This window comes from Astatotilapia calliptera, chromosome 8, assembly GCF_964374335.1.
Source record: "Astatotilapia calliptera chromosome 8, fAstCal68.1, whole genome shotgun sequence".
In the NCBI taxonomy this organism is placed as follows: domain Eukaryota; kingdom Metazoa; phylum Chordata; class Actinopteri; order Cichliformes; family Cichlidae; genus Astatotilapia; species Astatotilapia calliptera.
In genome coordinates, this window is record NC_137429.1 from 9,690,387 (window position 1) to 9,718,190 (window position 27,804).

Genomic DNA, 27,804 nt, shown 5'->3' on the forward strand with positions numbered 1-27,804 from the left:
CACTCGCTCAGTCATTCATAGAAAGAATACTTTACACTATACTATATTGCCACAAATCTCACGCTTGTAGTCTATGTACTATATATAGGATTAATCGATAGATTCATTGTAACAGCAGTCTGGCGAGGAAGGAGCAGCTAGCAGGTCCAGCGGGCATGTGGTGTGGAGGTTAGCCGGTGTTCTGACAAACCATCCTACTTTGGCAAAACGTCCTACCGTAAGTAGTTTATGCACATTTCTGCTGTCACAGAGTAATTCCAGACGTTTCACCTCTCATCCGAGAAGCTTCTTCAGTTCTCTCAACTTACTCGGCGTTGCTTAGCGTGTAATATCAGCCTCGAATCCCGCCGATCGTCATTCATCGAGGAGAAAAGACAGACAGTTAATCCACAGGAACTTCCTGGCTGACGTCAGTCTTTCAGCGTGCCTCTTCTCCCCTCGGTGAATGCCGACTCCAGGGATCCAACATCGAAGGACCAATTAATGATAGGTTTGTAGCTTGAACCTATTCGCTGGAACGTTGAAGACAATATAATTACATATAATTTCAATTATAATTACAAGCAAGACACGAAGTAGGCAAAGTTCTTCATGTTTCTCGTGCACGGGAGAGAACCGGACAAACGCCGTTCCTTCGCTTGACCCGAGTTGCTCTCGTCCGTTCCCCCGTAACACTGCTCTTTTATTGAGGTTACATGAATATGCATAGGTTCATTAACATATGACGTCTACATACACACAAAGAGTACCTTGCCTTTGTGTGTGTGTGTGTGTGTGTGTGTGTGTGTGAGGTCAAGATGTGACCCCGTGAAGACCCTCCCCAAAGCTGGTGCCAGGAGTCCAGCGGGTCCATCTGAACAAAAGGCTCTTATACTTAAAGAGATATATACGTGTGTTTGCTATGCCATATATCAGCAAGAGAAGATACGACCTCTCCTAGGAGGTGTGTGATCTATGCCAGAACACTCTGTAGAGGAGTGAACGCACTCCCCTCTTCATGCTACACAGAGTTGTTACAGACCTCCTAGGATGAGACAATCTTTCAATCTACAAATGATTATATACTTCTAAGCATATATGAGTAAATATTTCTAAGCATAAATGACAATCAACAATACAAAACCTAACACCTAGCCTTTTTGGTCTGGACCTGAATGTGGGCAGACCATGTCAGGTCTGAGGAGATGTGGACACCAAGATGTCCACAGGACTGCACCCTCTCCACTGGAGCTCCATTGATGATAATGGGCTTGTAGTCTCTGTGCTGACCCCTTCTGAAGTCCACCACCAGCTCCTTGGTCTTGCCGATGTTCAGGTGGAGGTGGTTGTCCTGGCACCGTGATGCCAGATTCTTCACTTCATCCATGTAGGCCGCCTCATCGTTGTTGGAGATGGCACCCAACACCACTGTGTCATCAGCAAACTTCACAATGATGTTGGAGCCGTGGGTGGCCACACAGTCTGAAGTGTAGAGGGAGTAGAGCAGTGGCGAGAGGACACATCCCTGAGGTGCTCCTGTGTTGATGGTGATGCTGTTAGAGACGCATCTACCCACCCTCACCACCTGAGTTCTGCCAATGAGGAAGTCCAACACCCATGCACACAGACGGCTGTTAAGTCCCAGATCCCTGAGCTTTGTGAACAGTCTGCAGGGCACTATTGTGTTAAACACTGAACTGTAATCAACAAACAGCATTCGCACATAGTTACCCTGTTTCTTGTCCACGTGGATGAGAGTGGTGTGTAGGACGTGGGCGATGGCACCTGCTCCTTGTCGTTTCTATCTCTGACTTTACTCTACAAGAGTTTCTGGGTTTTTTTTGCTAGCTCTTCAAATGTTCAATAAAAACATGTATGCTAATTCATAACGAAGAAAGCTTTGTAACTATCCCTACCAGTGAAGACTCATTTCCAGAACCCCCCCATGGTCCGCAGCGCTGTTGAAAAGGTTGTGGAAGTCCCTGTATTAAGCATGTAAACCTGTGACACAAAAATCACCAAACTCAGACCACCACAGACTGTTTTCCTTCGTGGTGATGAAGGAAAAGGGGCATGTAAAAGGGCATTTATTCCCTTCAAGGACCTGAAGCTCCATAAAGCACCCTCTCCAATAGCCAAACCGATCTGTTCTCTCACATGATGGATTTGCTTGACCAACCGGTGGCAGGGGAATAGAAATGCTTAAAAGCCTTCAGTACAAATATTAGAAAAAGGACAAACAATCTTTAAATATTAAACATGCTTTACTCTTCCTGTGCACTGGCATCACAGTCAGCTGATTTCAGTTCATGTGTGGGAGGAGGGAAATGGTGGAAGATCCCACAGTGGCAATAGACATTTTTACCTCACAAAAATGTCAAGAGTGCAATGGTAAAGTGTAAAGTGCATCTAGGACAGCAAGAACACATACTGCTGAAAGTGGGATATTAAAGCTGCGTTCATGCGAAACCCAGCAAAAGCCTGTAGTATAAGCAGTTAGGCGCAATAGGGCTAAAGTAGCAATCGGGTGTCAGGCTTGCTTTCAACCTTGGTGTATGGTCCCCGCCCCCCAAACACCTGTGTGTTCTTATTAGAATAGGGATTTGCATTAGCATGTGGAACCATAGCCAGCCCCCCCCATCACATTTAAAGCCATACCTGACTGGATCCTATACGGACTTAGAACAATCATTACATTGTGGTAGTATACATCATGTTCTAGAGGGATAACATGTATGAAACCCAAGTGGTGCATTTATAACTCATTGCTCAAAGTTTGAATAAAGCAGGCTTTATTTTAAGATCAAGACATTACATGGACCCACTCCATCAGACCCCAGCCTTGGTCTGACTGTTGGCTGGCAGTGGCTTGCCCATGTGGATCCCCACTGTGAGGCCACATTCTTTGCTGGCATATTTCTCTTTGACCTCAGGCTTCAGCAGGAAACCCTTCTCCTTGTCAAAGTAGTCCAAGGGAGCAAAGTACACAGTGGCTTCCCCACAGAGGTTTTGCAGCCGTGTGCGCCAGCCCTCCAGCATGGAGCTGCGAGATTCAGGAGAACCAGTAGCAGGATCCCAGAAGATCTGAGGGGCAAAAACCTGGAAGCCACAGTAGTTCAGGATCCCGTTCTGCACACAGGGAGGAGCAGCTGTTACCACATGACAGATCATTTCATGCTTGGCTCTGTTTATAGTGAGACCTCACCTGCAGTGGCCACAGTGTGACATTGATGTCTCCATTGATGCCAGTGTCACTGTACACAGATTCAGGACAGTCAGTGGTGAAGGACAGCATGGCTTTCTTGTCCTGTACAGAGGAAGGAGTGAGCAAAGAGGGAGAGGACACAGCCTGAACACAGACACGTTGGTGGAGTTCTCACCTTGAAGATGCCCTCACTGTACCGCTTCTCCTGTGCGTAGGCAAAGCCCAACACACGATCCATCCACCCCTTCATGATTGCAGGAACAGATGACCAGTACATGGGGAACTGGGAACACAGGTTTAATGGTCATTTTGATGTGGACACCCGTTAGCTGACCACAAAGACACTTCCAGTCAGATACTACCTGAAAGATGACAAGGTCTGCCTCCTTGAGTTTCTCCTGCTCTTTTTTGATGTCATCTGCAAGTCTGCCCTCCTCTGATGCCAATTTGATCTCCTTTGCGTAGCAGAAGTTCTCAGCATCCTTCACTCCACCTGCAAATAAAGCTAATGTTTACATCTGAAGCACAAAGCATTGCTATACCTGCAGAATATTTGTATACCAGTGATGTCCTCAGTAGTAGCAGCAGCTTTGAACTTCATGGCGTACAGGTCAGACACCTCTACAGTGCAGCCTTGAGCAGTCAAAGATTCCACAGCAGCATCTTTGGCAGCAGCATTGAAAGAGGCAGGGCTTTCATGGGCATACACAATCAACACTGTCTTTGCTACACCCCCCAAAAAAAGAAAAAAAAATTAAGTTGTGATAAAATTCCAGTAATATCACAAACCTTTCACTCTTCTTGTCAAAGATTATCAGCTTTGGCCAAACAGATTTCAGCAATTACCAGGAAGAACAAGTCTTACCCATTCTCAAAACTGGCACACAACCGTAAGCGATGAGTTTTCTGACTAGCTGCTGTAGTAACAGAAAAACCACTCATATTCAAGCAACACACACCTGCTGCTTTTATACACACTTTGAGCACTACTTCACACAGGTGCTGTCAATCAGCAATCAGCCTCATGAGTCAGCCAGCTGCTACTGCTGGATTTTTTCTCAGGTTTCCCATTTTGTCTGGAAACTGGTGGGAGTAACTCTGAGATTAACTTAAACCTTCAGCCCAGTTTAAACACAACATGAATATTTACTTCATATAATCATAATCATCCTAGTTTCACACACATCATTTTCTCATGGTGATTGTTGCCCAACTTGGCAAAACAATGATTTGCCTTACGCCCTGCGGTTTGAGAGCCTTTGGTATAAACTATACATAAGAACATAAAAGGTACACACACACACACACACACACACACACAGCCAAAATTCTTTAACTTTGGAAGAACGTCTATATCTCGATGGTTAATAGCTCGCATTGAAAATAAACAGAAACAAAAATACCAGAACAAACATACAGAGAGTTTCTTAATCTTTATTTTGAATGTTGTTCATTTTTAAAGATGATATAAAGTCCGTTGGCATTTTCAGTGTGCTCAGCATTTATCTGTTCTCATCAGATAAGTATTAGCTCAAAGTTGATGCTCCAGGTGAGGCTTGAACTCACAACCTTGGCATAGCTCAGCCCAATACTGTCATATAAGTACCGCGCGCTAACCGATTGCGCCACTGGAGTACATGGACAACAATTTTATTCCTTTCTCCCTTCATTCAACTGGTCTAATGGAAAAAAGTGGGGACAGTAACCGCTCGCTCAGTCATTCATAGAAAGAATACTTTACACTATACTATATTGCCACAAATCTCACGCTTGTAGTCTATGTACTATATATAGGATTCATGGATAGATCCATGCATTAATATATGTGGGAAATCAGTCTTTTTTTCTATACATCTTACAAATGTTTTTTCAGTCTGTACACGTTTGTTTCAGATCATTTCTGTTTCCTTTTTTCATATTTCCCTTTTATTCTTTAATTTTTGTAGTTTTTAGTGTATTTTACCTAATAGATATGGAACTAATGGATAAAGAATTTAACCATGTGACAATAAAGGCTTTGTATCCCTGTATTTTACCACTGTATCCTGAACTCTTATTTTACAAAACAAATAGATTAAAGAAAACTGAAGTCTGTGTGTACTTCTTTTCATGTAAATGAAATGTGCTTCTCTGTTATACTGTTTTCTAATAACATGTTAGCAGCAATTAACTATACTAATGGACCTAACTGTACGCATGTCATTGCTATTCTCACTTCCTTGGCTCTAACTTTTTAAACAGTAGCTAAGTGAACGACACAAATGTTGATTAGCTCGCTACCACGGCAAGAAAAGACCATCATATCAATACTTGTTTTCAACACTAACCTTTGACAGATTTAATTGCAGTATTGATGCAAGTCAAGCAGAACCTTGGTAGCCATAACAATGAATGATCAAATCCTGGTAGGTGGTTGGCTTCTGTAGTTCTTGGTAGTGGAAAAGCGTATGATTACCCATTTACCAAGAATTAGCCAAAGATACTGATTTAATTCATTTCCCACCACAATTCCAGCAGTGGTGCTGCTGGAATAGAGAGACAGTACAGGAAAGCAGCAGTCAAGTGTTCCCAAGTAAACCATTAAGCGGAGAACACCATCACGTTATAGATGGTGTAGTGAGCTGGATGGATCAAGCTGTTACTCAGCAGGATAATGTAGAGAAGCTAACCAAATGCACCATGCATTGCATCAGTTTGTGTGCAGTTCCAAGTTACCATTGCCAGCTCACATTTCTAGCGGGCAACAAAGCCCCAAGCAGCAATTTGGTCAGTGTTGGATAATGACACCAGTCTTGAAAGCCTACAGAGACAGCTTTGTGTATCCTGTTATGTATATGTACCATTTTCTAGATGGCTGAACTGTATGAAACCAAGTGGTGCATTTGAAACTCATTGCTCAAACTGAAGTTCCAATAAAGCAGCCTTTTTTATTGCAGCACACATTTTAAGACCAAGACATTTCATGGACCCACTCCATTGTCAGACCCCGGCCTTGGTCTGGCTGTTGGCTGGCAGTGGCTTGCCCATGTGGATCCCCACTGTGAGGCCAGACTCTTTGCTGGCATATTTCTCTTTGACCTCAGGCTTCAGCAGGAAACCCTTCTCCTTGTCAAAGTAGTCCAAGGGAGCAAAGTACACAGTGGCTTCCCCACAGAGGTTTTGCAGTCGTGTGCGCCAGCCCTCCAGCATGGAGCTGCGAGATTCAGGAGAACCAGTAGCAGGATCCCAGAAGATCTGAGGGGCAAAAACCTGGAAGCCACAGTAGTTCAGGATCCCGTTCTGCACACAGGGAGGAGCAGCTGTTACCACATGACAGATCATGTCATGCTTGGCTCCGTTTATAGTGAGACCTCACCTGCAGTGGCCACAGTGTGACATTGATGTCACCATTGATGCCAGTGTCACTGTACACAGATTCAGGACAGTCAGTGGTGAAGGACAGCATGGCTTTCTTGTCCTGTACAGAGCAAGGAGTGAGCAAAGAGGGAGAGGACACAGCCTGAACACAGACATGTTGGTGGAGCTCTCACCTTGAAGATCCCCTCACTGTACCGCTTCTCCTGTGCGTAGGTAAAGCCCAACACACGATCCATCCACCCCTTCATGATTGCAGGAACAGATGACCAGTACATGGGGAACTGGGAACACAGGTTTAATGGTCATTTTGATGTGGATACCTGTCAGCCGACCATACACATTTCCAGTCAGGCACTACCTGAAAGATGACAAGGTCTGCCTCCTTGAGCTTCTCCTGCTCTTTTTTGATGTCATCTGCAAGTCTGCCCTCCTCTGATGCCAATTTGATCTCCTTTGCGTAGGAGAAGTTCTCAGCATCCTTCACTCCACCTGTGACAAAAATCCAGTGTTTGTATCTGAAAAGCAATCAGAGCTAAAGCATTGCTATACCTGCAGAATATTTGTATACCAGTGATGTCCTCAGTAGTAGCAGCAGCTTTGAACTTCATGGCATACAGGTCAGACACCTCTACAGTGCAGCCTTGAGCAGTCAAGGTTGCCACAGCAGCATCTTTGGCAGCAGCATTGAAGGAGGCAGGGCTCTCATGGGCATACACAATCAGCACTTTCTTGGCTGCAAAGCCAAAGAATAAAACAAAACATAAAGCTCCATTCAGCACAGAAACCTTACACTCCTTTGACCAAACAAGTTGCAGCAATTACCAGGAAGAAAAAGTCTTACCCATTCTCGAAACTGGTGCACAACCGTAAATGATGAGTTTTCTGTCTAACTGGTATAACAACAGAAAAGGTGCCCATACTGGAGCAAAATACACCTGCTGCTTTTATACACACTTCGAGCACTACTTCACACAGGTGCTGTCAATCAGCAATAAACCTCAAGAGTCAGCCAGCTGGTACTGCAGCATTTTCTCTCAGACCAGTTGGTGGCGGTAATGCTCTATTTTGCTGTTTGCCAACTGCCAATAAACTGTATAAAGAAGTAGAAGAAGAATTTCTCTCAGGTTTCCCATTTTGTATGGAAACTGGTGGAAGTAACTCTGAGATTAACCTAAACCTTCAGCCCAGTTTAAACACAACATGAATATATACTTCATATAATCATAATCATCTTAGTTTCACACACATTTTCTCATGGTGATTGGTGCCCAACTTGGCGAACCAATGATATGCCTTACGCCCTGCGGTCTGAGGACAAAAAAGGTACACACACACACACATACAGCCAAAAATCTGACTTTGAAGGAAAAACTATATCTTGATGGTTAATAGCTCACATTGGTCAACAAAAAAGAAGCAGAACAAACAAAGAGTGGTACAATTCTGAGTTTCTTAATCTCTATTTTGAATGTTGCTTGTTTTTAAAGATGCAATGAAGTCTGTTGGCATTTTCAGTGAGCTCAGCATTTATCTGTTCTCATCAGATAAGTATTAGCTCAAAGTTTATGCTCCAGGTGAGGCTTGAACTCACAACCTCGGCATAGCTCAGCCCAATACTTTCATATAAGTACCGCGCGCTAACCGATTGCGCCACTGGAACACATACATAAAGATTTTATTCCTTTCTCCCTTCATTCAACTGGTCTAATGGAAAAAACGAGGGGACAGTAACCACTTGCTCAGTCATTCATAGAAAGAATACTTTACACTATACTATATTGCCACAAATCTCACGCTTGTAGTCTATGTACTATATATAGGATTAATCGATAGATTCATTGTAATAGCAGTCTGGAGCGGAAGGAGCAGCTAGCAGGTCCAGCGGGCATGTGGTGTGGAGGTTAGCCGGTGTTCTCACAAACCATCCTACTTTGGCAAAACATCCTACCGTAAGTAGTTTATGCACATTTCTGCTGTTACAGAGTAATTCCAGCACAAAATTAAGTAGGTATGACAGTTTGCCACTTATGTTTGCCCATCACAGTATGCTTTTAGCTCATATTGATAAAGCCAGGATGGTTTGTCACTTCATTTTACCAGATAAAGTATGCTTGTAGGTAACATTCACAAAGGTAGCATGATTTGGCACTTTATTTTACCCGTCAGAGTATGTTTCTAGCTCTTATTAACAAAGGTAGAATGGTTCGCCACTGAATTTTAGCTATTAAAGTATGCTTCTAACTCAGATTAACAAAGATAGGACGATTTGTATGGGCTCAAATTGTGGTCATAAATATTTTGTACTTGTAAATCAGTTTTGTATTTGTAAACTGGGATTTGTATGTGTAAAAAGAATTTGTGTGTGCGTAAAAAAGATTTGTGTTTGGACTTAGCCAAAAAATGCCTGTGAAACTCTCGCACTCAAGTTTCAACTTACAAGTACGAATTTTGACCCTATTTTTCTTCCTTTCATCTGATTGGTCAATGTCATGTCAATCACAAATTTAACTATCCAATCAGAGAACACATGGGTTTGGCTGTCAGAGGGGCGCTTTTTTCAACTGCAGGTCCTTAAAGGGTAATACAGTTTGAAGCTGAAGGATCTCTATATAAATGTCCGATAGAAGCTAGGTCCCGTAACGTTCAGCAGTGGTTGAAAGGATAAATCTGTGGTATATCAGTGGTTAGAAATACCATTATTACTTTAGGATTAGTTTAACACAAAGTAAGGGCTGACCCGGGACCATTGCTGTGAGTCACAGTGCTCAGCATAAAGGTCCTTTCACATCGGACGCAGGATGTGCTGTTAATGCTAACTAAAAGCCAAGGATCCAGAATTTGTTGGACTGGCTGCTGAGCTCTGTGGGTTTTTGCAGCAGCTCTACCTGTACTAGAGGCACCTGCTCCTTGTCGTTTCTATCTCAGACTTTATGTGCTCTGCAAGAGTTTCTGATTTTTTTTTTTGCTAGCTCTTCAAATGTTCAATAAAAACATGCATGCTAATTCGTAACGAAGAAAGCTTTGTAACTATCCCCACCAGTGAAGACTGTCATTTCCAGAACTGTCATTCCCCCCCATGGTCCGCAGTGCTGTTGAAAAGGTTGTGGAAGTCCCTGTATTAAGCACGTAAACCTGTGACACAAAAATCACCAAACTCAGACCACCACAGACTGTTTTCCTTCATGGTGATGAAGGAAAAAGGGCATGTAAAAGGGCATTTATTCCCTTCAAGGACCTGAAGCTCCATAAAGCACCCCTCCAATAGCCAAACCCATCTGTTCTCTGATTGGATAGTTAAATTTGTGATTGACATGACGTTGGCCAATCAGATGAAAGGAAGAAAAGTAGGGTCAAAATTCATACTTGTAACTTGCAGAGTTTCACACGTAAGTTCACACACAAACATTTTTTACACACACACACACACACACACAAATTCTTTTTACACATACAAATCCTGATTTACAAGTACAAAATAGTTATGACCACAATTTGAGCCCATAGAGTTGCCACTGAATTTTAGCTGTTAAAGTAAACAGAAACAAACAATAGCAGAACAAACACAGAGAGGTATAAGTCTGGATTTCTTAATCTTTATTTTGAATGTTGTTCATTTTAACAATGTTATAAAGTCTGTTGACATTTTCAGTGAGCTCAGCATTTATCTTTTTCATTAACTAAGCATTAGCTTAAAGTTCATGCTCCAGGTGAAGCTTGAACTCACAACCTCGGCATAGCTCAGCCCAATACTGTCATATAAGCACCGCGCGCTAACCGATTGCGCCACTGGAGCACATGCTTAAAGGTTTTATTCCTTTCTCCCTTCATTCAACTGGTCGATTGGAAAAAACAGGGACAGAAGCAGCTTAGTCAGTCACTCAAAGGACAAACGCTTTACACTACACTATATTGCCACAAATCTCACGCTCGTAGTCTATGTACTATATATAAGATTAATCGATAGATGCATTGTAACAGCAGTCTGGCAAGGGAGGAGCGGTTAGCAGGTTCAGCAGGCACCTGTGGTGTGGAGGTTAGCCGGATAACTCAGAGCCAGTGAGTTAAACAGACCTTTATTTGACGTTAGCAACATAAGACCATACAAGCCAGGTCCCACGGCTCTACCCTGTCCATACATACATGTGCGGGTATCGGTAGTCGCCGGCGCCAGCCAAGTTACAACGGTAAGGTTTCTTTGAACAGCGACACGATCAGCATGTAACGGCCACCACTATACTCCCACACCCACTAGGGGACTCCCCCAACTACAATAATAGTAGGGCAACACCCCCCCCTCCCCCCAGTGGTGCTATAATACAATAAGGGTTGTCACAGCATGCATTAATATATGTGGGGAATCAATTTTTTTTCCTATACATCTATGTTACAAATGCTTTTTTTTTCCAGTCTGTGCACATTTGTTTCAGATCATTTCTGTACCCTTTTTTTCATATTTCACTTTTATTCTTTAATTTTCGTAGGTTTTAGTGTAGTTTACTAAGAGATATTGAACTAATTGATAAAGAATTCAAGCATGTGGCAACCAGTGTTGGTCAAGTTACTTGAAAAAAGTAATCAGTAACTAATTACTGATTACTTCCCCAAAAAAGTAATCCCGTTACTTTACTGATTACTTATTTTCAAAAGTAATTAATTACTTAGTTACTTAGTTACTTTTTAAAAAAACGATTTACAACCTGAATAGGTGATAAAGAAATAGATCTTTCAGCCCAATTCTACTTTTTCTGCATAATCCATCATACAAAATGTAATCAAATGGAAAAGTCCCTTTTTAAAACTTGTTTTATTAGTTTTAATCTTTTAACTTTATGCATCAAGGAAAATTTTAATTATATGCAACATTCTCTGACTGGAAGAATTTTGTTTAATATTTAAACCTATTTTCTGCATATTCCAGCTCATAAAATATATATTTTTTTGTGTGTTTACACTCAGTCTTTCAAATAGATGCAAGTAAAACACAGCAGAAAATAAATAAAGTCAAAGACTAGCAGTCCTTTTGCTCTATTTTTACCTGTAAAGCAGGAGTAGGGTAGGCGGAGGTTTACCCTGGTGCAGGTGTGCCGCAGCGGTCAGTGGAAGAATCCGAGAGTTTCTCTATGAATTTCCCATTACATCGTAGCGCACTCGGTGCTTGCTTGGAAGTTTAGGGGGTTTTTTTCGCTGTAAAAAGAAGTTTTCTTCCCACGCACGATGGACACTAATGTTTTTGTCACTTTTTATGGAATCAAACTCAAAGTAAGGTCAGTACGTCCACGCTTTAAACGCTGCTCGCTCATACTCTCTCCCGTACTCGATATATGATGCACTGTTGATCTGCACACAGCTGTTGTCACGAACGTTGCACTCGCTTACGTCACTGTCATGAGACACTCTCGCAAGAAAATCACGGTTTTAGTAACGCAGCGTTCCTACGGGAAAGTAACAGTAATCTAATTACCATTTTTGCAATAGTAATCCCTTACTTTGCTCGTTACTTGAATCAAGTAATCGGATTACAGTAACGTATTACAGTAACGTATTACAAGTAACGCGTTACTGCCCATCTCTGGTGGCAACAAAGTCTTTGTATCCCTGTATTCTACCACTATACCATGAACTTCCATTTAGCAAAACTAAATTAAATGAAAGGAAGTTGAAGTCTGTGTCTACTTTTCATATGAGCTTTGCCTCAAATAAAATTTGCCTCTCTGTCAGGGACGTGCAGAGGGGGGGGCTAGAGGGGCTTGAGCACCCGCCCCTTTCCTGATGAGTGCCCAAAGTGCCCTTTTGTTGAGGCAACTTTTAAATTTTTTTTATTTATTTATTTATTTATTTTATGTGTGTGTGCGTGCGGAGTCCTGTCTGTGCCCCTCAACAATAATATTTAACTATTAATCATAGTTTTGCTAAATAAAAGGATCTGGCTTGCATCAGTCACATGATCACATTTAACCAATGATCGCCCTCGACGGCAGAACGCGCTGGTTACGAGCCGGGAACGAGCTCACAAAGAGCACGCGCATTTGTTGCGGTCCAGAGCTGTAGGAGAAACACAAGTTAACTCAGAGACACAGACTGATGCGACAAACCCAGTAAGTAGGTGTACAGCGCACACTGTAGTGTGTAGCACACAGGAGTATTAGCTTATTACATACACGTTGGTAAGCTGTCTTGTTGCAACTGACGAACTGAAACAAACGAGCGTGCTGTGTGTGCAACAGCGTGACAAACATTACCTGTCCTTTTATTAACTGCACAAGTAGTGCTGGTCACAGCTGCTGGCTACCTGTGTAAGGCTGTCATGGGTCTGTAGCTCTGTCACCGTTTTAGGGAACATATTTAGTTTTAAAGTAAGTTTCTGGGCATTTCCTGCCTTTCTGGAGGGATTATATTTCACTAAAAAACGATCTAATATGCATGTCCACATAATAATTATTATAATTATAATATATTAAAAAACACATGCTGTATTTTGAAGAACATACATTAAGAAGCAGATTATATTAGATTTATATTTTAAATAAGACAAAAGTTGGATTTTACAGCAGTAAAATGATTGTATCTCTACAGTTTAAAAATGTAATAAGCTTTGCCCTGCACAGAGTGGATAGTGAAACAAATGGAATCATCATAAATACATTATTTCATATTTATTACTTCCCCCTCCTCATTGCTTTATTATTGTAGCTCTAGTAATAAATAATAATGTAAGGATGCCCATAGTATATACAGTATTCTGAAGAAGGTCTAAAATGTCACTGTGTGTGCATGTGTGTGTTTTATTTAGCTGGATTTAAAAAAATATTACTCATGATCAGTGTTGGTCAAGTTACTTGAAAAAAGTAATCAGTAACTAATTACTGATTACTTCCCCCAAAAAGTAATCCCGTTACTTTAAGACTAGAAATGAAAACATGTGAGTCCTGTCTTTAAATAAAAATATATAATTCCCTATATTCCTATCTATTCTTGACATTGAAGCTTTACTCTTCTTGATATTGTGACAAAATACTCTTGGGTTAACCACGAGCTTTCTAAAAACTTGCATATAACAATTGTGCACCATTCATTCCTCATCTTTGCTGCCCATCATTACAACTTTGCTAATGATGGGCAGCAGGTTAGTGTCATGATGTCACCTCAGACATAGTTAAAAGCCCTGTTAACGTAGCTGCTTCTCGCCGGGTGCGGTGGCGCGTGCCTGTAATCCAAGCTACCGGGAGGCTGAGGTTGGAGGATCGTTTGAGCTCATGAGCTCTGAGCTGCAGCAGGCTATGTCGATTAACACAAAATAATTATCCTCATTCAAAAGTCATGTAAGAACCTCATTGGCTTACGGAATGTTGATGTTATTTAAAAAATTCATACAAAAACATGACCTCATTCTAGAATGTCATGTGACAACCTCATTGGCTTATGGAATTGTGATGTCACAGGCTTCTGAATCCATAAATAGGGGTGAGGAGGTACAACTTTCAGTCCGTTATTTGCAGCACTTATGTTAGCAGCATTCAAACGTTCACCAGTAAAGCATTTTCAAACATCTGGATACTTTTCGTACTCACGGTATACAGACTCCAACATGTCTCAGAATAAGCAAGAAAGACAAGAAGCTGACCCCAGCTCTATTCCATGGTATGAGTCCCTAGACCCTTACATCAGCTCTCTTCCTTGGGATGAACAGGTGGAATTAGAGGAAAAGCGATTGGAAGAAATGGAGAAGGAAAATCTCATGAACAGAGAAAAGATTAAGATCCTGACAGAAGAAAATGAGAGAAAGAGCGCTGAATTAGAAAAATTATCCTACCAGCTTCAGGAAAGGGAAGGTATTATTGAGGAGAAACAATGGGCTCTCCAAGACAAGAAGAATCACGAGCTCCAAGAAAAGCTTGATGAAGCTCTAGAAAAAATTAAAGATCTGCTCCAAAATGAGAAAAAAGAGAGCATTAAAGGGGATAAAATGCTCAAGAAGAATCAGGAGCTCCAAGAAAAGCTTGATGGAGCTCTGGAAAAAAATAAAGATCTGCTCCAAAAGGAGAAAAAAGAGAGCATAAAACAGGAAAACATGGTCAAGAAGAATCAGGAGCTCCAAGAGAAGCTTGACGAAGCTCTGGAAAAACTGAAGGAAATCCACCAAGAAGAGAAGCAACAGTCCACACAGCAGAGAGACATGCAGAGCAAACTCCAAGCCATGGAGGAAAAATACAAAGCACTGCAGGTGAAACATGACAAAACTCTGCACAAAAGTCAACAGTTGCTTCAAGACAAGAAGCAAATGGAAATGAAACAGAAGGAAATTGACTCCAAGCTTGACGAGATGGAGGAAAAACACAGATCGCTCCAAATCAAGCTTGAGAAAACAGTGCACAGAAATAAAGAGTTCATTCAAGAGAGAGAGCAACAAGAAATGCTGGAGAAAGAAACAGACTCCCAGCTTGAAGTCTTGGAGGAAAAACTGAAAATGCTGCAACTAACTCTTGAGGAAACACTGCTCAAAAATAAAGAGCTGCTTCAAGAAAAAGACCAACAGAAAATACATCAGGAAGAAATGGATTGCAAGCTGAGGAACATCGAGAAACAAAATGAAGGCTTGCAAGTGATGCTTGATGAAGCTCTGGAGAGAAATAAAGAGTTTCTGCACGAGAAAGACCAACAGAAAATAAAAAAGGAAGAAATGGATTGCAAGCTGAGGCACATCAAGAAACAGAATGAAGGCTTGCAAGTGATGCTTGATGAAGCTCTGGAGAGAAATAAAGAGTTTCTTCACAAGATAGACCAACAGAAAATAAAAAAGGAAGAAATGGATTGCAAGCTGAGGAACATTGAGAAACAAAATGAAGGCTTGCGAGTAATGCTTGATGAAGCTCTGGAGAGAAATAAGGAGAACCTCCAAGAAAAGAAACAAGAGCCCGTAGAGCAGAGAGACCTGCAGAGCAAACTCCAAGCCATGGAGGAAAAATACAAAGCGCTGCAGGTGAAACATGACAAAACTCTGCACAAAAGTCAACAGTTGCTTCAAGACAAGAAGAAACTGGAAATGAAACAGAAAGAAATGGACTCCAAGCTTGACGAGATGGAGGAAAAACACAGATCGCTCCAAATCAGGCTTGATAAAAAAGTGCACGGAAATAAAGAGCTTCTTCAAGAAAAAGACCAACAGAAAATACAACAGGAAGAAGAAAAACTTCATCTCCAGAGGAAAAATCAAGCACTCCAAGAATTGTATAACGAAACAAAGTACAAATCAACTGTACTGGAAGAAGAAAAGAAAAAGCTGGAAAAACAATGCTCAGCGATGCAGAGTAGCATCAATGAGATGCTGAGAAAAAATACCGAACTTGAGGAACTTTCTAAGACCTTGAAGTACAAAAACACTGAAATCCAGGCGCAAAAGCAAGAACAACAGAAAACACATAAAGACCTGCAGTGTAGACTTCAAGAAATCCAGAAGAGAAACCAGCAGCTGGAAGACATGCACACAGATGTGCACAAGGCAAAGCGAATAGAGGAGGCAACAGTTAAAGAACTGAAAGACAAGCTTAAAGAAAAACAAGAACAATTAGAAGACATGGTGAAAAGATGCAACAAACTTGAGAAAGAAAACGCAGAAACAATCGATGAGCTGAAAACCCTCATCATTGAGAAAAAAGTGCTGGTGGAAGAGTATCTGAAAAAGAAGAAAAAACGCTTCCACTGGTTCTGGAGGAGGGGCACTGCTGCTTCTCACCTGATGTAACCTCGTCTTCCTCCACCTCTATTCCATCTTCATTTCCCCCCTTCCCCTCCCTCCTTTTTCTTTTTTCACCCTCACCCCCCGACCAGTCCCGGCAGTTGACTGCCCCCTCCTGAGCCTGGTTCTGCCATAGGTTTCTCCTTTAGGTGTCTTTCACTTTAAAAGGAGTTTTTCCTATCCACTGTCGCCTGCTGCTTGCTCAGAGGGGATTGTTGGGGTTTTCTCTCATCTCTCTCTTTCATTCTTTCTATCCTTTCCCCCCCTTCTGCCTTTTCCTTTACCCAATAAACACAATTGCCCACATTTTACATTTGTTTGAAAAATGTCTTCATTCAACAATAATTCATCTTAGGTATAAAAACAAGAAATAGGTAATAGCTGCATGTGTGTTTGTGTGTGTGCATAATATACATACTTGTTTCCCAGAAAGATTTAATACTAGATGGATAGAGACCAGGGACGTGCAGAGGGGGGGCTAGAGGGGCTTGAGCACCCGCCCCTTTCCTGATGAGTGCCCAAAGTGCCCTTTTGTTGAGGCAACTTTTAAATTTTTTTTATTTATTTATTTATTTATTTTATGTGTGTGTGCGTGCGGAGTCCTGTCTGTGCCCCTCAACAATAATATTTAACTATTAATCATAGTTTTGCTAAATAAAAGGATCTGGCTTGCATCAGTCACATGATCACATTTAACCAATGATCGCCCTCGACGGCAGAACGCGCTGGTTACGAGCCGGGAACGAGCTCACAAAGAGCACGCGCATTTGTTGCGGTCCAGAGCTGTAGGAGAAACACAAGTTAACTCAGAGACACAGACTGATGCGACAAACCCAGTAAGTAGGTGTACAGCGCACACTGTAGTGTGTAGCACACAGGAGTATTAGCTTATTACATACACGTTGGTAAGCTGTCTTGTTGCAACTGACGAACTGAAACAAACGAGCGTGCTGTGTGTGCAACAGCGTGACAAACATTACCTGTCCTTTTATTAACTGCACAAGTAGTGCTGGTCATAGCTGCTGGCTACCTGTGTAAGGCTGTCATGGGTCTGTAGCTCTGTCACCGTTTTAGGGAACATATTTAGTTTTAAAGTAAGTTTCTGGGCATTTCCTGCCTTTCTGGAGGGATTATATTTCACTAAAAAACGATCTAATATGCATGTCCACATAATAATTATTATAATTATAATATATTAAAAAACACACGCTGTATTTTAAAGAACATACATTAAGAAGCAGATTATATTAGATTTATATTTTAAATAAGACAAAAGTTGGATTTTACAGCAGTAAAATGATTGTATCTCTACAGTTTAAAAATGTAATAAGCTTTGCCCTGCACAGAGTGGATAGTGAAACAAATGGAATCATCATAAATACATTATTTCATATTTATTACTTCCCCCTCCTCATTGCTTTATTATTGTAGCTCTAGTAATAAATAATAATGTAAGGATGCCCATAGTATATACAGTATTCTGAAGAAGGTCTAAAATGTCACTGTGTGTGCATGTGTGTGTTTTATTTAGCTGGATTTAAAAAAATATTACTCATGATATAACATTGTGCAGACATGGCTGGTAAGGACATGAGGAGGAAACAGTAGGAGCTGTGTGAGGCTACTAAAGGCAGGGCTATAACATTTTGCTGTCATCATTTTATTATAGATTAAGTGCAAGAGTTGTTAGGTGTGGATAATTAGATTATAGTTTATTGCAATAGCAAGTTGTGCCTTGTTCTCAGATAGACAGCAAGTGGAGAGTGATATATGAAATGATGCGATGGAAGGAAGAAGAGAAGCAAAGAGTGATTCACAGGCAGAGCCGAGTTTATGTCACAGTTTTTCGTTGCCTTATGGTTCCAAGCGCTGTCACCAATCTTTGCATTTTGTTATTATCTCATGAAACTTGTTTAATCAGCTACCATCTCTCCTGTGGACTTTTTAATGTCTACAGTCTCAGATCAACACAGCCCTGCCCTTCCCATATTAGATTCTTGATGAATGTGTGTTGTTGTTATTCAGCATGGTTCAATGTGCCCCTTTTTAACTTTGAGCACCCGCCCCTTTAAACCTCTCTGCACGTCCCTGCTCTCTGTTATACTATTTCCCAGTAATGTTTTAGAAGCAGTTAACTGTACTATTTGATCGACTTTCACGCATTTAAATGAGCTATTCTGACATCCTTGGCTCTTACTTTTTAAAAAGCAGCTAAGTGAACTACATATAAATGTTGATTAGTCTTCAGTACAGTTAGTGTGCTTCCACTGCAGCGAGAGCTGATTGGCTTCTACAGTTCTTGGTAGTGGAGGAGCACATGACTGGCTAAATCTTGGTTGAATTTGGTACAAAAAAAAACTATAGCCGCTCACATGGATTTGCTTGACCAACCGGTGGCAGGGGAATAGAAATGCTTAAAAGCCACCAGTACAAATATTAGAAAAAGGACAAACACAATCTTTAAATATTAAACATGCTGTACTCTTCCTGTGCACTGGCATCACAGTCAGCTGATTTCAGTTCATGTGTGGGAGGAGCAAAATCGTGGAAGATCCCACAGTGGCAATAGACATTTTTACCTCACAGAAATTGCAAGAGTGCAACTGCATGTAGGACAGAAGGAACACATACTGCTGAAAGTGTGATCCATGAAGCACCTTTAGATGACTTTTGTGATTTGGCGCTATATAAATAAAATTGAATTAAAGCTGCGTTCATGCTAAACCCAGCCAAAGCCTGTAGTATAGGCAGTGAGGCGCAATAGGGCTTGCAGTCACCTGATCTACAGCAGCGGTCAGGTGTCAGGCTTGCTTTCAACCTTGGTGTACGGTCACCCCCCCAAAAAAAGAAAAACCCTAAACACCTGTGTTCCTATTAGAACAGGGATTTTCATTAGCATGTGGAACGATAACCAGCCCCCCCCCCCCCCCCATCACATTTAAAGCCATACATACTTGATCCTATATGGACTAAGAACCATCATTACATTGTGGTAGTATACATCATGTTCTAGAGGGATAACATGTATGAAACCCAAGTGGTGCATTTATAACTCATTGCTCAAAGTTTGAATAAAGCAGGCTTTATTTTAAGATCAAGACATTACATGGACCCACTCCATCATCAGACCCCGGCCTTGGTCTGGCTGTTGGCTGGCAGTGGCTTGCCCATGTGGATCCCCACTGTGAGGCCAGACTCTTTGCTGGCATATTTCTCTTTGACCTCAGGCTTCAGCAGGAAACCCTTCTCCTTGTCAAAGTAGTCCAAGGGAGCAAAGTATACAGTGGCTTCCCCACAGAGGTTTTGCAGCCGTGTGCGCCAGCCCTCCAGCATGGAGCTGCGAGATTCAGGAGAACCAGTAGCAGGATCCCAGAAGATCTGAGGGGCAAAAACCTGGAAGCCACAGTAGTTCAGGATCCCGTTCTGCACACAGGGAGGAGCAGCTGTTACCACATGACAGATCATTTCATGCTTGGCTCCGTTTATAGTGAGACCTCACCTGCAGTGGCCACAGTGTGACATTGATGTCACCATTGATGCCAGTGTCACTGTACACAGATTCAGGACAGTCAGTGGTGAAGGACAGCATGGCTTTCTTGTCCTGTACAGAGAGCAAGGAGTGAGCAAAGAGGGAGAGGACACAGCCTGAACACAGACATGTTGGTGGAGCGCTCACCTTGAAGATCCCCTCACTGTACCGCTTCTCCTGTGCGTAGGCAAAGCCCAACACACGATCCATCCACCCCTTCATGATTGCAGGAACAGATGACCAGTACATGGGGAACTGGGAACACAGGTTTAATGGTCATTTTAATGTGATGAGAGCCTTTATTGCAAGAGAATGTGAAATTCACTTTGTTGCAGCAGTAAAGTACACACAGAAGAAATAAAATAAGCAGTTTACTTAACCATACTACGTGAAGATATTTCTACATTGTATAGTGTATCCAATTTAGATATACGTACATCCATATGCAAATTACAGAACTACAGTATTTTGGTAGCACCAGAACAGAATCTTTCACAGTGCAGTGGCTGATGTTAATAGAATAAAATATGTGCAGGTCTGTTTTGAAATGTACATTCACTGCTGATGTGGACACCCTTCATCCTATCACAAAGACATTTCCAGTCAGACACTACCTGAAAGATGACAAGGTCTGCCTCCTTGAGCTTCTCCTGCTCTTTTTTGATGTCTTCTGCAAGTCTGCCCTCCTCTGATGCCAATTTGATCTCCTTTGCGTAGCAGAAGTTCTCAGCATCCTTCACTCCACCTGCAAATAAAGCTAATATTTACAACTGAAGCACAAAGCATTGCTATACCTGCAGAATATTTGTATACCAGTGATGTCCTCAGTAGTAGCAGCAGCTTTGAACTTCATGGCGTACAGGTCAGACACCTCTACAGTGCAGCCTTGAGCAGTCAAGGCTGCAACAGCAGCATCTTTGGCAGCAGCATTGAAAGAGGCAGGGCTTTCATGGGCATACACAATCAGCACTTTCTTGGCTGCAAAGCCAAAAATAAAGATTTGATAGAGTTCCAGTCACATACAAATATTTCACATTAATTGCCAAAGGAAACAGCCAAAACAAAAACCAAACACTTTCACAATTAGAAACCAAACACGTTTCAGCAGTTACCAGGAAGAAAACCTCTTACCCATTCTCAAAACTGGTGCACAACTGTAACTGATGAGTTTTCTGACTAGCTGACATAGGAACAGGAGAAAAAAAAAATACTCATACTGAAACAAAACACAGTCTGCTGCTTTTGTACACACTTCGAGCACTACTTCACACAGGTGCTGTCAATCAGCAATCAGGGTCATGAGTCAGCCAGCTGCTGGGATTTTCACTCAGGTTTCCTATTCATTACTAAAACTGGAAAATATTTTAGTGGGAGTAACACTCAGACTAAATTGAATGTTCATCCCAGTTGAAACACAGCATAAATGTATAACAGTTCATTATATTCATTCTGTTTTTTAATTTTCTCTTATAAATAATATTCACCTCAGTTTTTCTCCATCATCTCCTGTGATGATTGGTGTTCAACTTGGACCAATGTTGGATGTTTGACCAAGTCCTGCAGTCTCAGAACCACTGATATAAACTATACAAGAGGACACACACACACACACAATAATGCTTTATTTTTAAATCATTATTAGGAACGTTTACAATAATTTCTTAAGGTGTTCTACAGTGCCATCATGTGGTCGTGGTTTAAGTCATCATAATGCTTATGAAGCCAGACAGTGTTTTATATCTCTGAAAACAAAGAGGTGGGTTTTAAGAAAGAAGTTTTTATATAATAAATAGATGGCAAAATTTCTATAAAATAATCAGAATCAGGATACTTTATTGATCCCTAGGGGAAATTATTTTTCGTTACAGTGCTCCATTATAAACAAACATTAACAAAGACAGACAATACACTAACTAAGATGCTTCCCCAGCATGCAACAGCATAGAGGATCGCACTGGCCACAACAGACTCATAGAAAATCCTCAGCATTTTCTGGCAGATGTTGAAGGACCTCAGTCGCCTCAAAAAATAGAGACGACTCTGACCCTTTCTGTAAAATGCTGTGGTGTTTGTAGCCCAGTCCAGTTTATTGTCAGTGTGTACTCCAAGGTATTTATAGTCCTCCACAATGTCAACACTGACCCCCTGGATTGAAACAGGGGTCAAGTGTTTCCTGGTCTTCCTGAAGTTCACTATCAATTCCTGGGTCTTTGCCACATTGAGCTGCAGATGATTCTGCTCACACCACGTAACAAAGGAGTCGACCACAGTCCGGTACTCTGTCACATCATCCCTGCTGACGCATCCAACCACCGCGGAGTCATCAGAAAACTTCTGAAGATGGCAGGTCTCTGTGCAGTGGCTGAAGTCTGTGGTGTAGAGGGTGAAGAGGAAGGGGGAAAGGACAGTCCCCTGTGGTGCCCCTATGTTGCTGATTACCTTGTCAGACACACACTGTGGGAGACGTACATATTGTGATCTTCCTGTCAGGTAATCAACAATCCAGGACACCAGAGAAGCATCCACCTGCATTGCTGTTAACTTATCACCCAGGAGGGTCAGCCTGATGGTGTTGAAAGCACTGGAAAAGTCAAAAAACATGACCCTCACAGTGCTGGTCCAGATGGGTGTAGACTCGATTGAGCAGGTAGATGATGGCGTCCTCTGTTCCGAGACGAAGCTGATAAGCAAATTGAAGGGGATCCAGATGTGGTCTGACAATGGGTCGCAGCTGGTCCAGGATGAGCCTTTCCAGGGTCTTCATGATGTGGGAGGTCAGTGCCTGTAATCCTGGGGGCCACTGGGACGTGGCGTCTTTGGAATAGGGATGAGGCATGATGTCTTCCACATCACTGGTACCCTTTGCAGACTCAAACTCAGCATAAACAGTTTATGAAAGACTCCACACAGCTGGGGGACACAGGCCTTGAGGACGAGGGGACTCACTCCGTCTGGTCCAGCAGACTTGCCTGAGTGAAGTCTCCTCATTTGCATCTCAACCTGGTATTGAGTGAAGGTGATGGGTGGGGGAGGGGTGTCAGGAATCTCACAGGAGGCAACAGCGCCATGTGAAGAGAGAGGCTGGCACAGTCCTTAGTCACCCACGGCTTGTTATTTGGGTAACAATGAACAGTCTGAGCTGGAACAACGGAGTTGGTGCAGAAAGTTATGTAGTCTGTGATACACTCAGTAAGCCCATTGATGTCCTCGGCGTGAGGCTCACAAAAGATACTTTCTTTGAAGAAAGTACACAAATTCACTTTATAATAGGCATACATGACATTTGTTGTCTCTTAAAGAAAACAGGTTAAGGAGATACTTCTTTCCCCTTTAGGTAAACATTGACTTCAAGAATCTGCTCCAGGTGAGGTTTGAACTCACAACCTCAGCATAGCTCATCCCAATACTGCCATATAAGTACCACGCGCTACCCAATTGCGCCACTGGAGCACATGCACAAAGCTTTGATTCCTTTCTCCCTTCATTCAATTGGAAGCCAATGTAGTGAAGCCAGAATCGGAGTGATGCGATCAAATTTCCTTCTACCAGTTAAAAAACGTGCTGCCGCATTTTGCACTAATTGCAAGCGTGACAGGGTGCCCAACCCAACCCAAATTATAAGGGAACTGCAATAGTCCAAACGTGACGTGATAAAAGCATGAATAACAGTTTCCAAATTGTGTTTGGAAAGGAAAGGCTTGACCTTCGATAGGCATCTGAGGTGATAAAAAGACGAGTTTACCACCCTATTTAAATGATCATCAAAGGAATTTTTAGTATTATATAAAACACGGGGGTTGTGTGAGTTGGCCGAAATAAGTTGAGAAAGACAGGCAAGTTTATCGGCTTTAACCGCCTTAGGATAACTTTTCCAACTACTTTTTAAGGTTTCCAGACAGAAATGCAGCCTGTCTTTCTTCCGCTGTCTTTCACATCTCCCACATTGTTTTCTAATTTCTCGGGTGAAATCAGTTAGCCAAAACCTTGTCTTGGATTTACATTGTCTTAGTGTCAATGGGGCAACAACATCCAGCGCAGATTTACAAGCAAAATCAAAATACGGAAGTAAGTCATTTGAGGTAGGCAACTCCGAAGAATATGACATGAGATTGTCAAACAATATAAAACTGTTCGGCAGTATCAGAACGAAAGGCACAATAATATCGAACAGGCACAGCCCAATTTACAATGGCGTTAAGAGAAGCAATATCAAATAAAATAGGCATATGGTCGGAAAAAAACGCATCTTTAACACATACATTGTTAAAGATCATAAGATAAAACCAAGTCTAGCATGTGTCCACATTCTTAAGTGGCACCATTTACAGATTGGACGAAATTAAAAGACTTTACTAAGTCCAGGTATTATTAAACACCGTGAATTAACAGTTTGGAGCACTAGAAGAAAGGGTGTACCCTGCCTCTTTTTTCATCTTGTTTAAGTCATCACAATTAAAACGCCTTGTAGTTGAGAAAAATACTAAAAACACAGGAGTTTTAATAAAGAAAGATTTTAGGTAATATGTGAATGGCAAAATGTCTATTTTGTATTACTTATATTGAGTATACTTGATGTAATCAGTCTCTATTATTTGATAGTTTATTTATATTCTGTATATGTTTTTCCTATTTCACAATAGAGTGCTACCTAACACAACCTTTGTAGCAGTGAGTGCAAGATCGCAGCACTGTAGCGCCAAAAGAGTTCCATTTATGAGCCTATAATAAATTACGGGGAAATAAATTTCAGGCCATTTAAGATATAAAATTGCCTCTGCAACAGGCTGGTTACCTACAGAGGTGGGAAAAGTATAATCGTTCTGTACTTACGTAGCGGCACAGATACTAGTGCCAAACCCTCAGAAACACGGGGAGAATATGCAAATTCCACACAGAAAAACCCAAGGACGATGGTGGAATTGAACTCAGGTCCTTCTTACTGTAAGGCAACAATGCTAACCAACGTGCTGCTTCAAACTGCTTACTCAAAGAAAAAATTAGCCTCTGAAATATACTCAAAATCAAAAGTCAAAGCTCTTTGGAGAACATTACTAGCAGCTATTTTTGTGCAAAGCTAAGTGAACACTGTGCTGTATGTATTATATTATTAATAACAGTAAATGTGAATAAAGACTTTATTTCAGTGTAAGGTTGAGTCCTAATACATTGGGTGTACCTTGCCTGTTGTCCTATAGGTACTGGGAAAGGTTCAAGTCCCAAGTCCCCATGCAGATGTGCGTTATCAATGTATATATGGAAAATAAAACCAGAAAATGAACTGCAGAACAATTCTCTTTCCATACCAAAAGATTAGATAGATATAATGGTTACTCAATGAGAGTAACGTATTCTGAATACTTTGGATTACTTAATATATTATCATGGTGTTTACAACTACATGAATGTCACTTATTACTATTACTGAAGGTCCGCAGCTCCGAACCATAGTAAAGGGACCTCTGGCTAATACGTCGGGTCCGTGTTGGGCTTGTAGCCGAAAAATATCTTTACTTTGTTGTCTGGGTCAAATTTGCTAGCGAGAGACAGAGAGAGGCGTTGAAAGGCTGCTCCAATGGAATTTATTGTTTCGGAAGAAAACACGAACAGGGTGCACAGTCGAGTCTTAATAGCTTACTTACAACTGGGCTCGTCAGGCACTCTTCTTGGCTGCAGTGGTTATTATATTTACATGCTTCCAGCTCCCGTTTCTGCTCGATGACAACTCTATTTTTCCACTTTCCTTTTTCTCCATCCTTGCACTCACAGAAACATAACGGGTATGGTAGTCCATTCTCCCTGCAGCATGGACTACACTACCCATGAGGCTACATTCTTTAGGGCTATGTCTCTAGCATTCTGCCTATTAGCTTAGCACAACAAGAACAACAAGGCGCTCTGTCACCCAGGAAACAGACATTCGCAGAGAGAGCGTTGCCCTGTAACCATGGCAACCGTAACGCTGCCGCCTGGAACAACAGAACATAGCTGTCAAACAAAATCCAAACAATCCTACGACATGAAACAAAAATACCGTGTAATCCATTTCTTTCAACAAAGTATCTTTTCTCATAATACCACCTTTTTAAACCGTAACGGAATACAGTCACTCATACTTTGCATTTTAAATACCTAACGGTGGTACATGTATTCCGTTACTCCCCAACACTGCCTGTAGGCTGCCAACTTGTAGAACAGGGAGACTGAAGTAAGCAATAGCTGAGAACAGCTATTTCTAGTCCTGTCACAGACATCTGAGTTGTATGAATTTTGTACATATGTAATGCTCAGTTTTAAAAAGAAATTGATAATAATAATTTAGTTGTGCAATTTTTGAAATTACTATTCTATTTAATACAGGGATCTGTCTTTTGACCATGACTAAAAAGAAAGTCACATTTCCTTTCCTCCCACATACACATGCTAAGGTTTTTAAACATGGCAATCAGAATTCATCCAGTCTTGAAAGCTTGCCGAGTATCCTGTTATGTACATAGACCATTTTCTAGGTGGTTGAACTGTATGAAAGCAAGTGGTGAATTTAAAAATCACTTCTCAAACTGAAGTTACAATAAAGCAGCCTTTTTATTGCAGCACACATTTTAAGACCAAGACATTACATGGACCCACTCCATTGTCAGAGCCCGGCCTTGGTCTGGCTGTTGGCTGGCAGTGGCTTGCCCATGTGGATCCCCACTGTGAGGCCAGACTCGTTGCTGGCATATTTCTCTTTGACCTCAGGCTTCAGCAGGAAACCCTTCTCCTTGTCAAAGTAGTCCAAGGGAGCAAAGTACACAGTGGCTTCCCCACAGAGGTTTTGCAGTCGTGTGCGCCAGCCCTCCAGCATGGAGCTGCGAGATTCAGGAGAACCAGTAGCAGGATCCCAGAAGATCTGAGGGGCAAAAACCTGGAAGCCACAGTAGTTCAGGATCCCGTTCTGCACACAGGGAGGAGCAGCTGTTACTACATGACAGATCATTTCATGCTTGGCTCTGTTTATAGTGAGACCTCACCTGCAGTGGCCACAGTGTGACATTGATGTCTCCATTGATGCCAGTGTCACTGTACACAGATTCAGGACAGTCAGTGGTGAAGGACAGCATGGCTTTCTTGTCCTGTACAGAGAGCAAGGAGTGAGCAAAGAGGGAGAGGACACAGCCTGAACACAGACATGTTGGTGGAGCTCTCACCTTGAAGATCCCCTCACTGTACCGCTTCTCCTGTGCGTAGGCACAGCCCAACACCCGATCCATCCACCCCTTCATGATGGCAGGAACAGATGACCAGTACATGGGGAACTGGGAACACAGGTTTAATGGTCATTTTGATGTGGACACCTGTTAGTTGACCACAAAGACACTTCCAGTCAGGCAGTACCTGAAAGATGACAAGGTCTGCCTCCTTGAGCTTCTCCTGCTCTTTTTTTATGTTATCTGCAATTCTGCCCTCCTCCCATGCCAATTTAATTTGATCTGCATAGCGGTCTGCTGCAGTCTTCACACCACCTGCAACAAAAATTTAGTGTTTGCATCTGAAGAGCAATCAAAGCATTGCTATACCTGCAGAATATTTGTATACCAGTGATGTCCTCAGTAGTAGCAGCAGCTTTGAACTTCATGGCGTACAGGTCAGACACCTCTACAGTGCAGCCTTGAGCAGTCAAAGCTGCCACAGCAGCATCTTTGGCAGCAGCATTGAAAGAGGCAGGGCTCTCATGGGCATACACAATCAGCACTTTCTTGGCTGCAAAGCCAAAAAAATAAAAAGAGAGTTCCAGTCAGATCACAAACATACAAATATTTCACATTGTTCAAAATAAGAGACCAAACAAGTTTCAGCAGTTACCAGGAAGAAAAAGTCTTACCCATTCTCAAAACAACAGTAAATGATGAGCGTTCTCTCTAGCTGGTATAATAAGAGGAAAAAGGTGCCCATACTGAAGAAAAACACACCTGTTGCTTTTATACACACTTCGAGCACTACTTCACACAGATGCTGTCAATC

At 41.8% G+C, this 27,804-nt stretch overlaps 4 protein-coding genes and 4 non-coding genes across 8 annotated transcripts; all 8 read right to left on the reverse strand.

Moving 5' to 3' along the window:
• Positions 1–2,754: 2,754 nt before the first annotated feature.
• LOC113028250 (NAD(P)H dehydrogenase [quinone] 1-like) lies at positions 2,755–4,189 on the reverse strand. Its single transcript, XM_026178363.2, has 6 exons — positions 4,050–4,189; positions 3,746–3,910; positions 3,547–3,677; positions 3,360–3,467; positions 3,185–3,286; positions 2,755–3,108 (listed from the first exon to the last, which is right to left on the reverse strand). Exons 1-6 carry the CDS (start codon positions 4,051–4,053, stop codon positions 2,809–2,811), a joined length of 810 nt encoding a protein of 269 aa, XP_026034148.2. The 5' UTR covers positions 4,054–4,189; the 3' UTR covers positions 2,755–2,808.
• Positions 4,190–4,725: 536 nt separating this feature from the next.
• trnai-uau (transfer RNA isoleucine (anticodon UAU)) lies at positions 4,726–4,819 on the reverse strand. The gene is made up of 2 exons: positions 4,782–4,819; positions 4,726–4,761 (listed from the first exon to the last, which is right to left on the reverse strand). It is a non-coding gene; the product is annotated as a tRNA-Ile (tRNA).
• A 1,272-nt stretch (positions 4,820–6,091) lies between these two features.
• On the reverse strand, positions 6,092–7,522 carry LOC113027800 (NAD(P)H dehydrogenase [quinone] 1-like). The gene is made up of 6 exons (XM_026177614.2): positions 7,383–7,522; positions 7,110–7,274; positions 6,900–7,030; positions 6,715–6,822; positions 6,540–6,641; positions 6,092–6,463 (listed from the first exon to the last, which is right to left on the reverse strand). Exons 1-6 carry the CDS (start codon positions 7,384–7,386, stop codon positions 6,164–6,166), a joined length of 810 nt encoding a protein of 269 aa, XP_026033399.2. The 5' UTR covers positions 7,387–7,522; the 3' UTR covers positions 6,092–6,163.
• Positions 7,523–8,107: 585 nt separating this feature from the next.
• On the reverse strand, positions 8,108–8,201 carry trnai-uau (transfer RNA isoleucine (anticodon UAU)). The gene is made up of 2 exons: positions 8,164–8,201; positions 8,108–8,143 (listed from the first exon to the last, which is right to left on the reverse strand). It is a non-coding gene; the product is annotated as a tRNA-Ile (tRNA).
• A 2,039-nt stretch (positions 8,202–10,240) lies between these two features.
• trnai-uau (transfer RNA isoleucine (anticodon UAU)) lies at positions 10,241–10,334 on the reverse strand. Its single transcript has 2 exons — positions 10,297–10,334; positions 10,241–10,276 (listed from the first exon to the last, which is right to left on the reverse strand). It is a non-coding gene; the product is annotated as a tRNA-Ile (tRNA).
• A 9,006-nt stretch (positions 10,335–19,340) lies between these two features.
• Positions 19,341–21,074, reverse strand: LOC113028253 (NAD(P)H dehydrogenase [quinone] 1-like). The gene is made up of 6 exons (XM_026178367.2): positions 20,935–21,074; positions 20,617–20,781; positions 20,418–20,548; positions 19,951–20,058; positions 19,774–19,875; positions 19,341–19,697 (listed from the first exon to the last, which is right to left on the reverse strand). The coding sequence occupies exons 1-6, from the start codon at positions 20,936–20,938 to the stop codon at positions 19,398–19,400; spliced, it is 810 nt and encodes a 269-aa protein (XP_026034152.2). The 5' UTR covers positions 20,939–21,074; the 3' UTR covers positions 19,341–19,397.
• A 2,085-nt stretch (positions 21,075–23,159) lies between these two features.
• Positions 23,160–23,253, reverse strand: trnai-uau (transfer RNA isoleucine (anticodon UAU)). The gene is made up of 2 exons: positions 23,216–23,253; positions 23,160–23,195 (listed from the first exon to the last, which is right to left on the reverse strand). It is a non-coding gene; the product is annotated as a tRNA-Ile (tRNA).
• A 3,113-nt stretch (positions 23,254–26,366) lies between these two features.
• On the reverse strand, positions 26,367–27,784 carry LOC113028255 (NAD(P)H dehydrogenase [quinone] 1-like). The gene is made up of 6 exons (XM_026178369.2): positions 27,665–27,784; positions 27,379–27,543; positions 27,178–27,305; positions 26,991–27,098; positions 26,814–26,915; positions 26,367–26,737 (listed from the first exon to the last, which is right to left on the reverse strand). The coding sequence occupies exons 1-6, from the start codon at positions 27,666–27,668 to the stop codon at positions 26,438–26,440; spliced, it is 807 nt and encodes a 268-aa protein (XP_026034154.1). The 5' UTR covers positions 27,669–27,784; the 3' UTR covers positions 26,367–26,437.
• Positions 27,785–27,804: the final 20 nt, after the last annotated feature.

Excerpts from the sequence above, each read along its gene's own strand:
- LOC113027800 (XM_026177614.2), bottom strand. Across the intron at positions 6,823-6,899 it reads CAGACCTTGTCATCTTTCAG|TTCCCCATGTACTGGTCATC; the intron begins GTAGTGCCTGAC and ends CTGTGTTCCCAG. Across the intron at positions 6,642-6,714 it reads ACAGTGAGGGGATCTTCAAG|GACAAGAAAGCCATGCTGTC; the intron begins GTGAGAGCTCCA and ends TGCTCTGTACAG.
- LOC113028253 (XM_026178367.2), bottom strand. Across the intron at positions 20,549-20,616 it reads TACTACTGAGGACATCACTG|GTGGAGTGAAGGATGCTGAG; the intron begins GTATACAAATAT and ends CTTTATTTGCAG. Across the intron at positions 19,876-19,950 it reads ACAGTGAGGGGATCTTCAAG|GACAAGAAAGCCATGCTGTC; the intron begins GTGAGCGCTCCA and ends CTCTCTGTACAG.
- LOC113028255 (XM_026178369.2), bottom strand. Across the intron at positions 27,306-27,378 it reads TACTACTGAGGACATCACTG|GTGGTGTGAAGACTGCAGCA; the intron begins GTATACAAATAT and ends TTTTTGTTGCAG. Across the intron at positions 27,099-27,177 it reads CAGACCTTGTCATCTTTCAG|TTCCCCATGTACTGGTCATC; the intron begins GTACTGCCTGAC and ends CTGTGTTCCCAG.
- LOC113028250 (XM_026178363.2), bottom strand. Across the intron at positions 3,287-3,359 it reads ACAGTGAGGGCATCTTCAAG|GACAAGAAAGCCATGCTGTC; the intron begins GTGAGAACTCCA and ends TCCTCTGTACAG. Across the intron at positions 3,109-3,184 it reads TCACACTGTGGCCACTGCAG|AACGGGATCCTGAACTACTG; the intron begins GTGAGGTCTCAC and ends CCCTGTGTGCAG.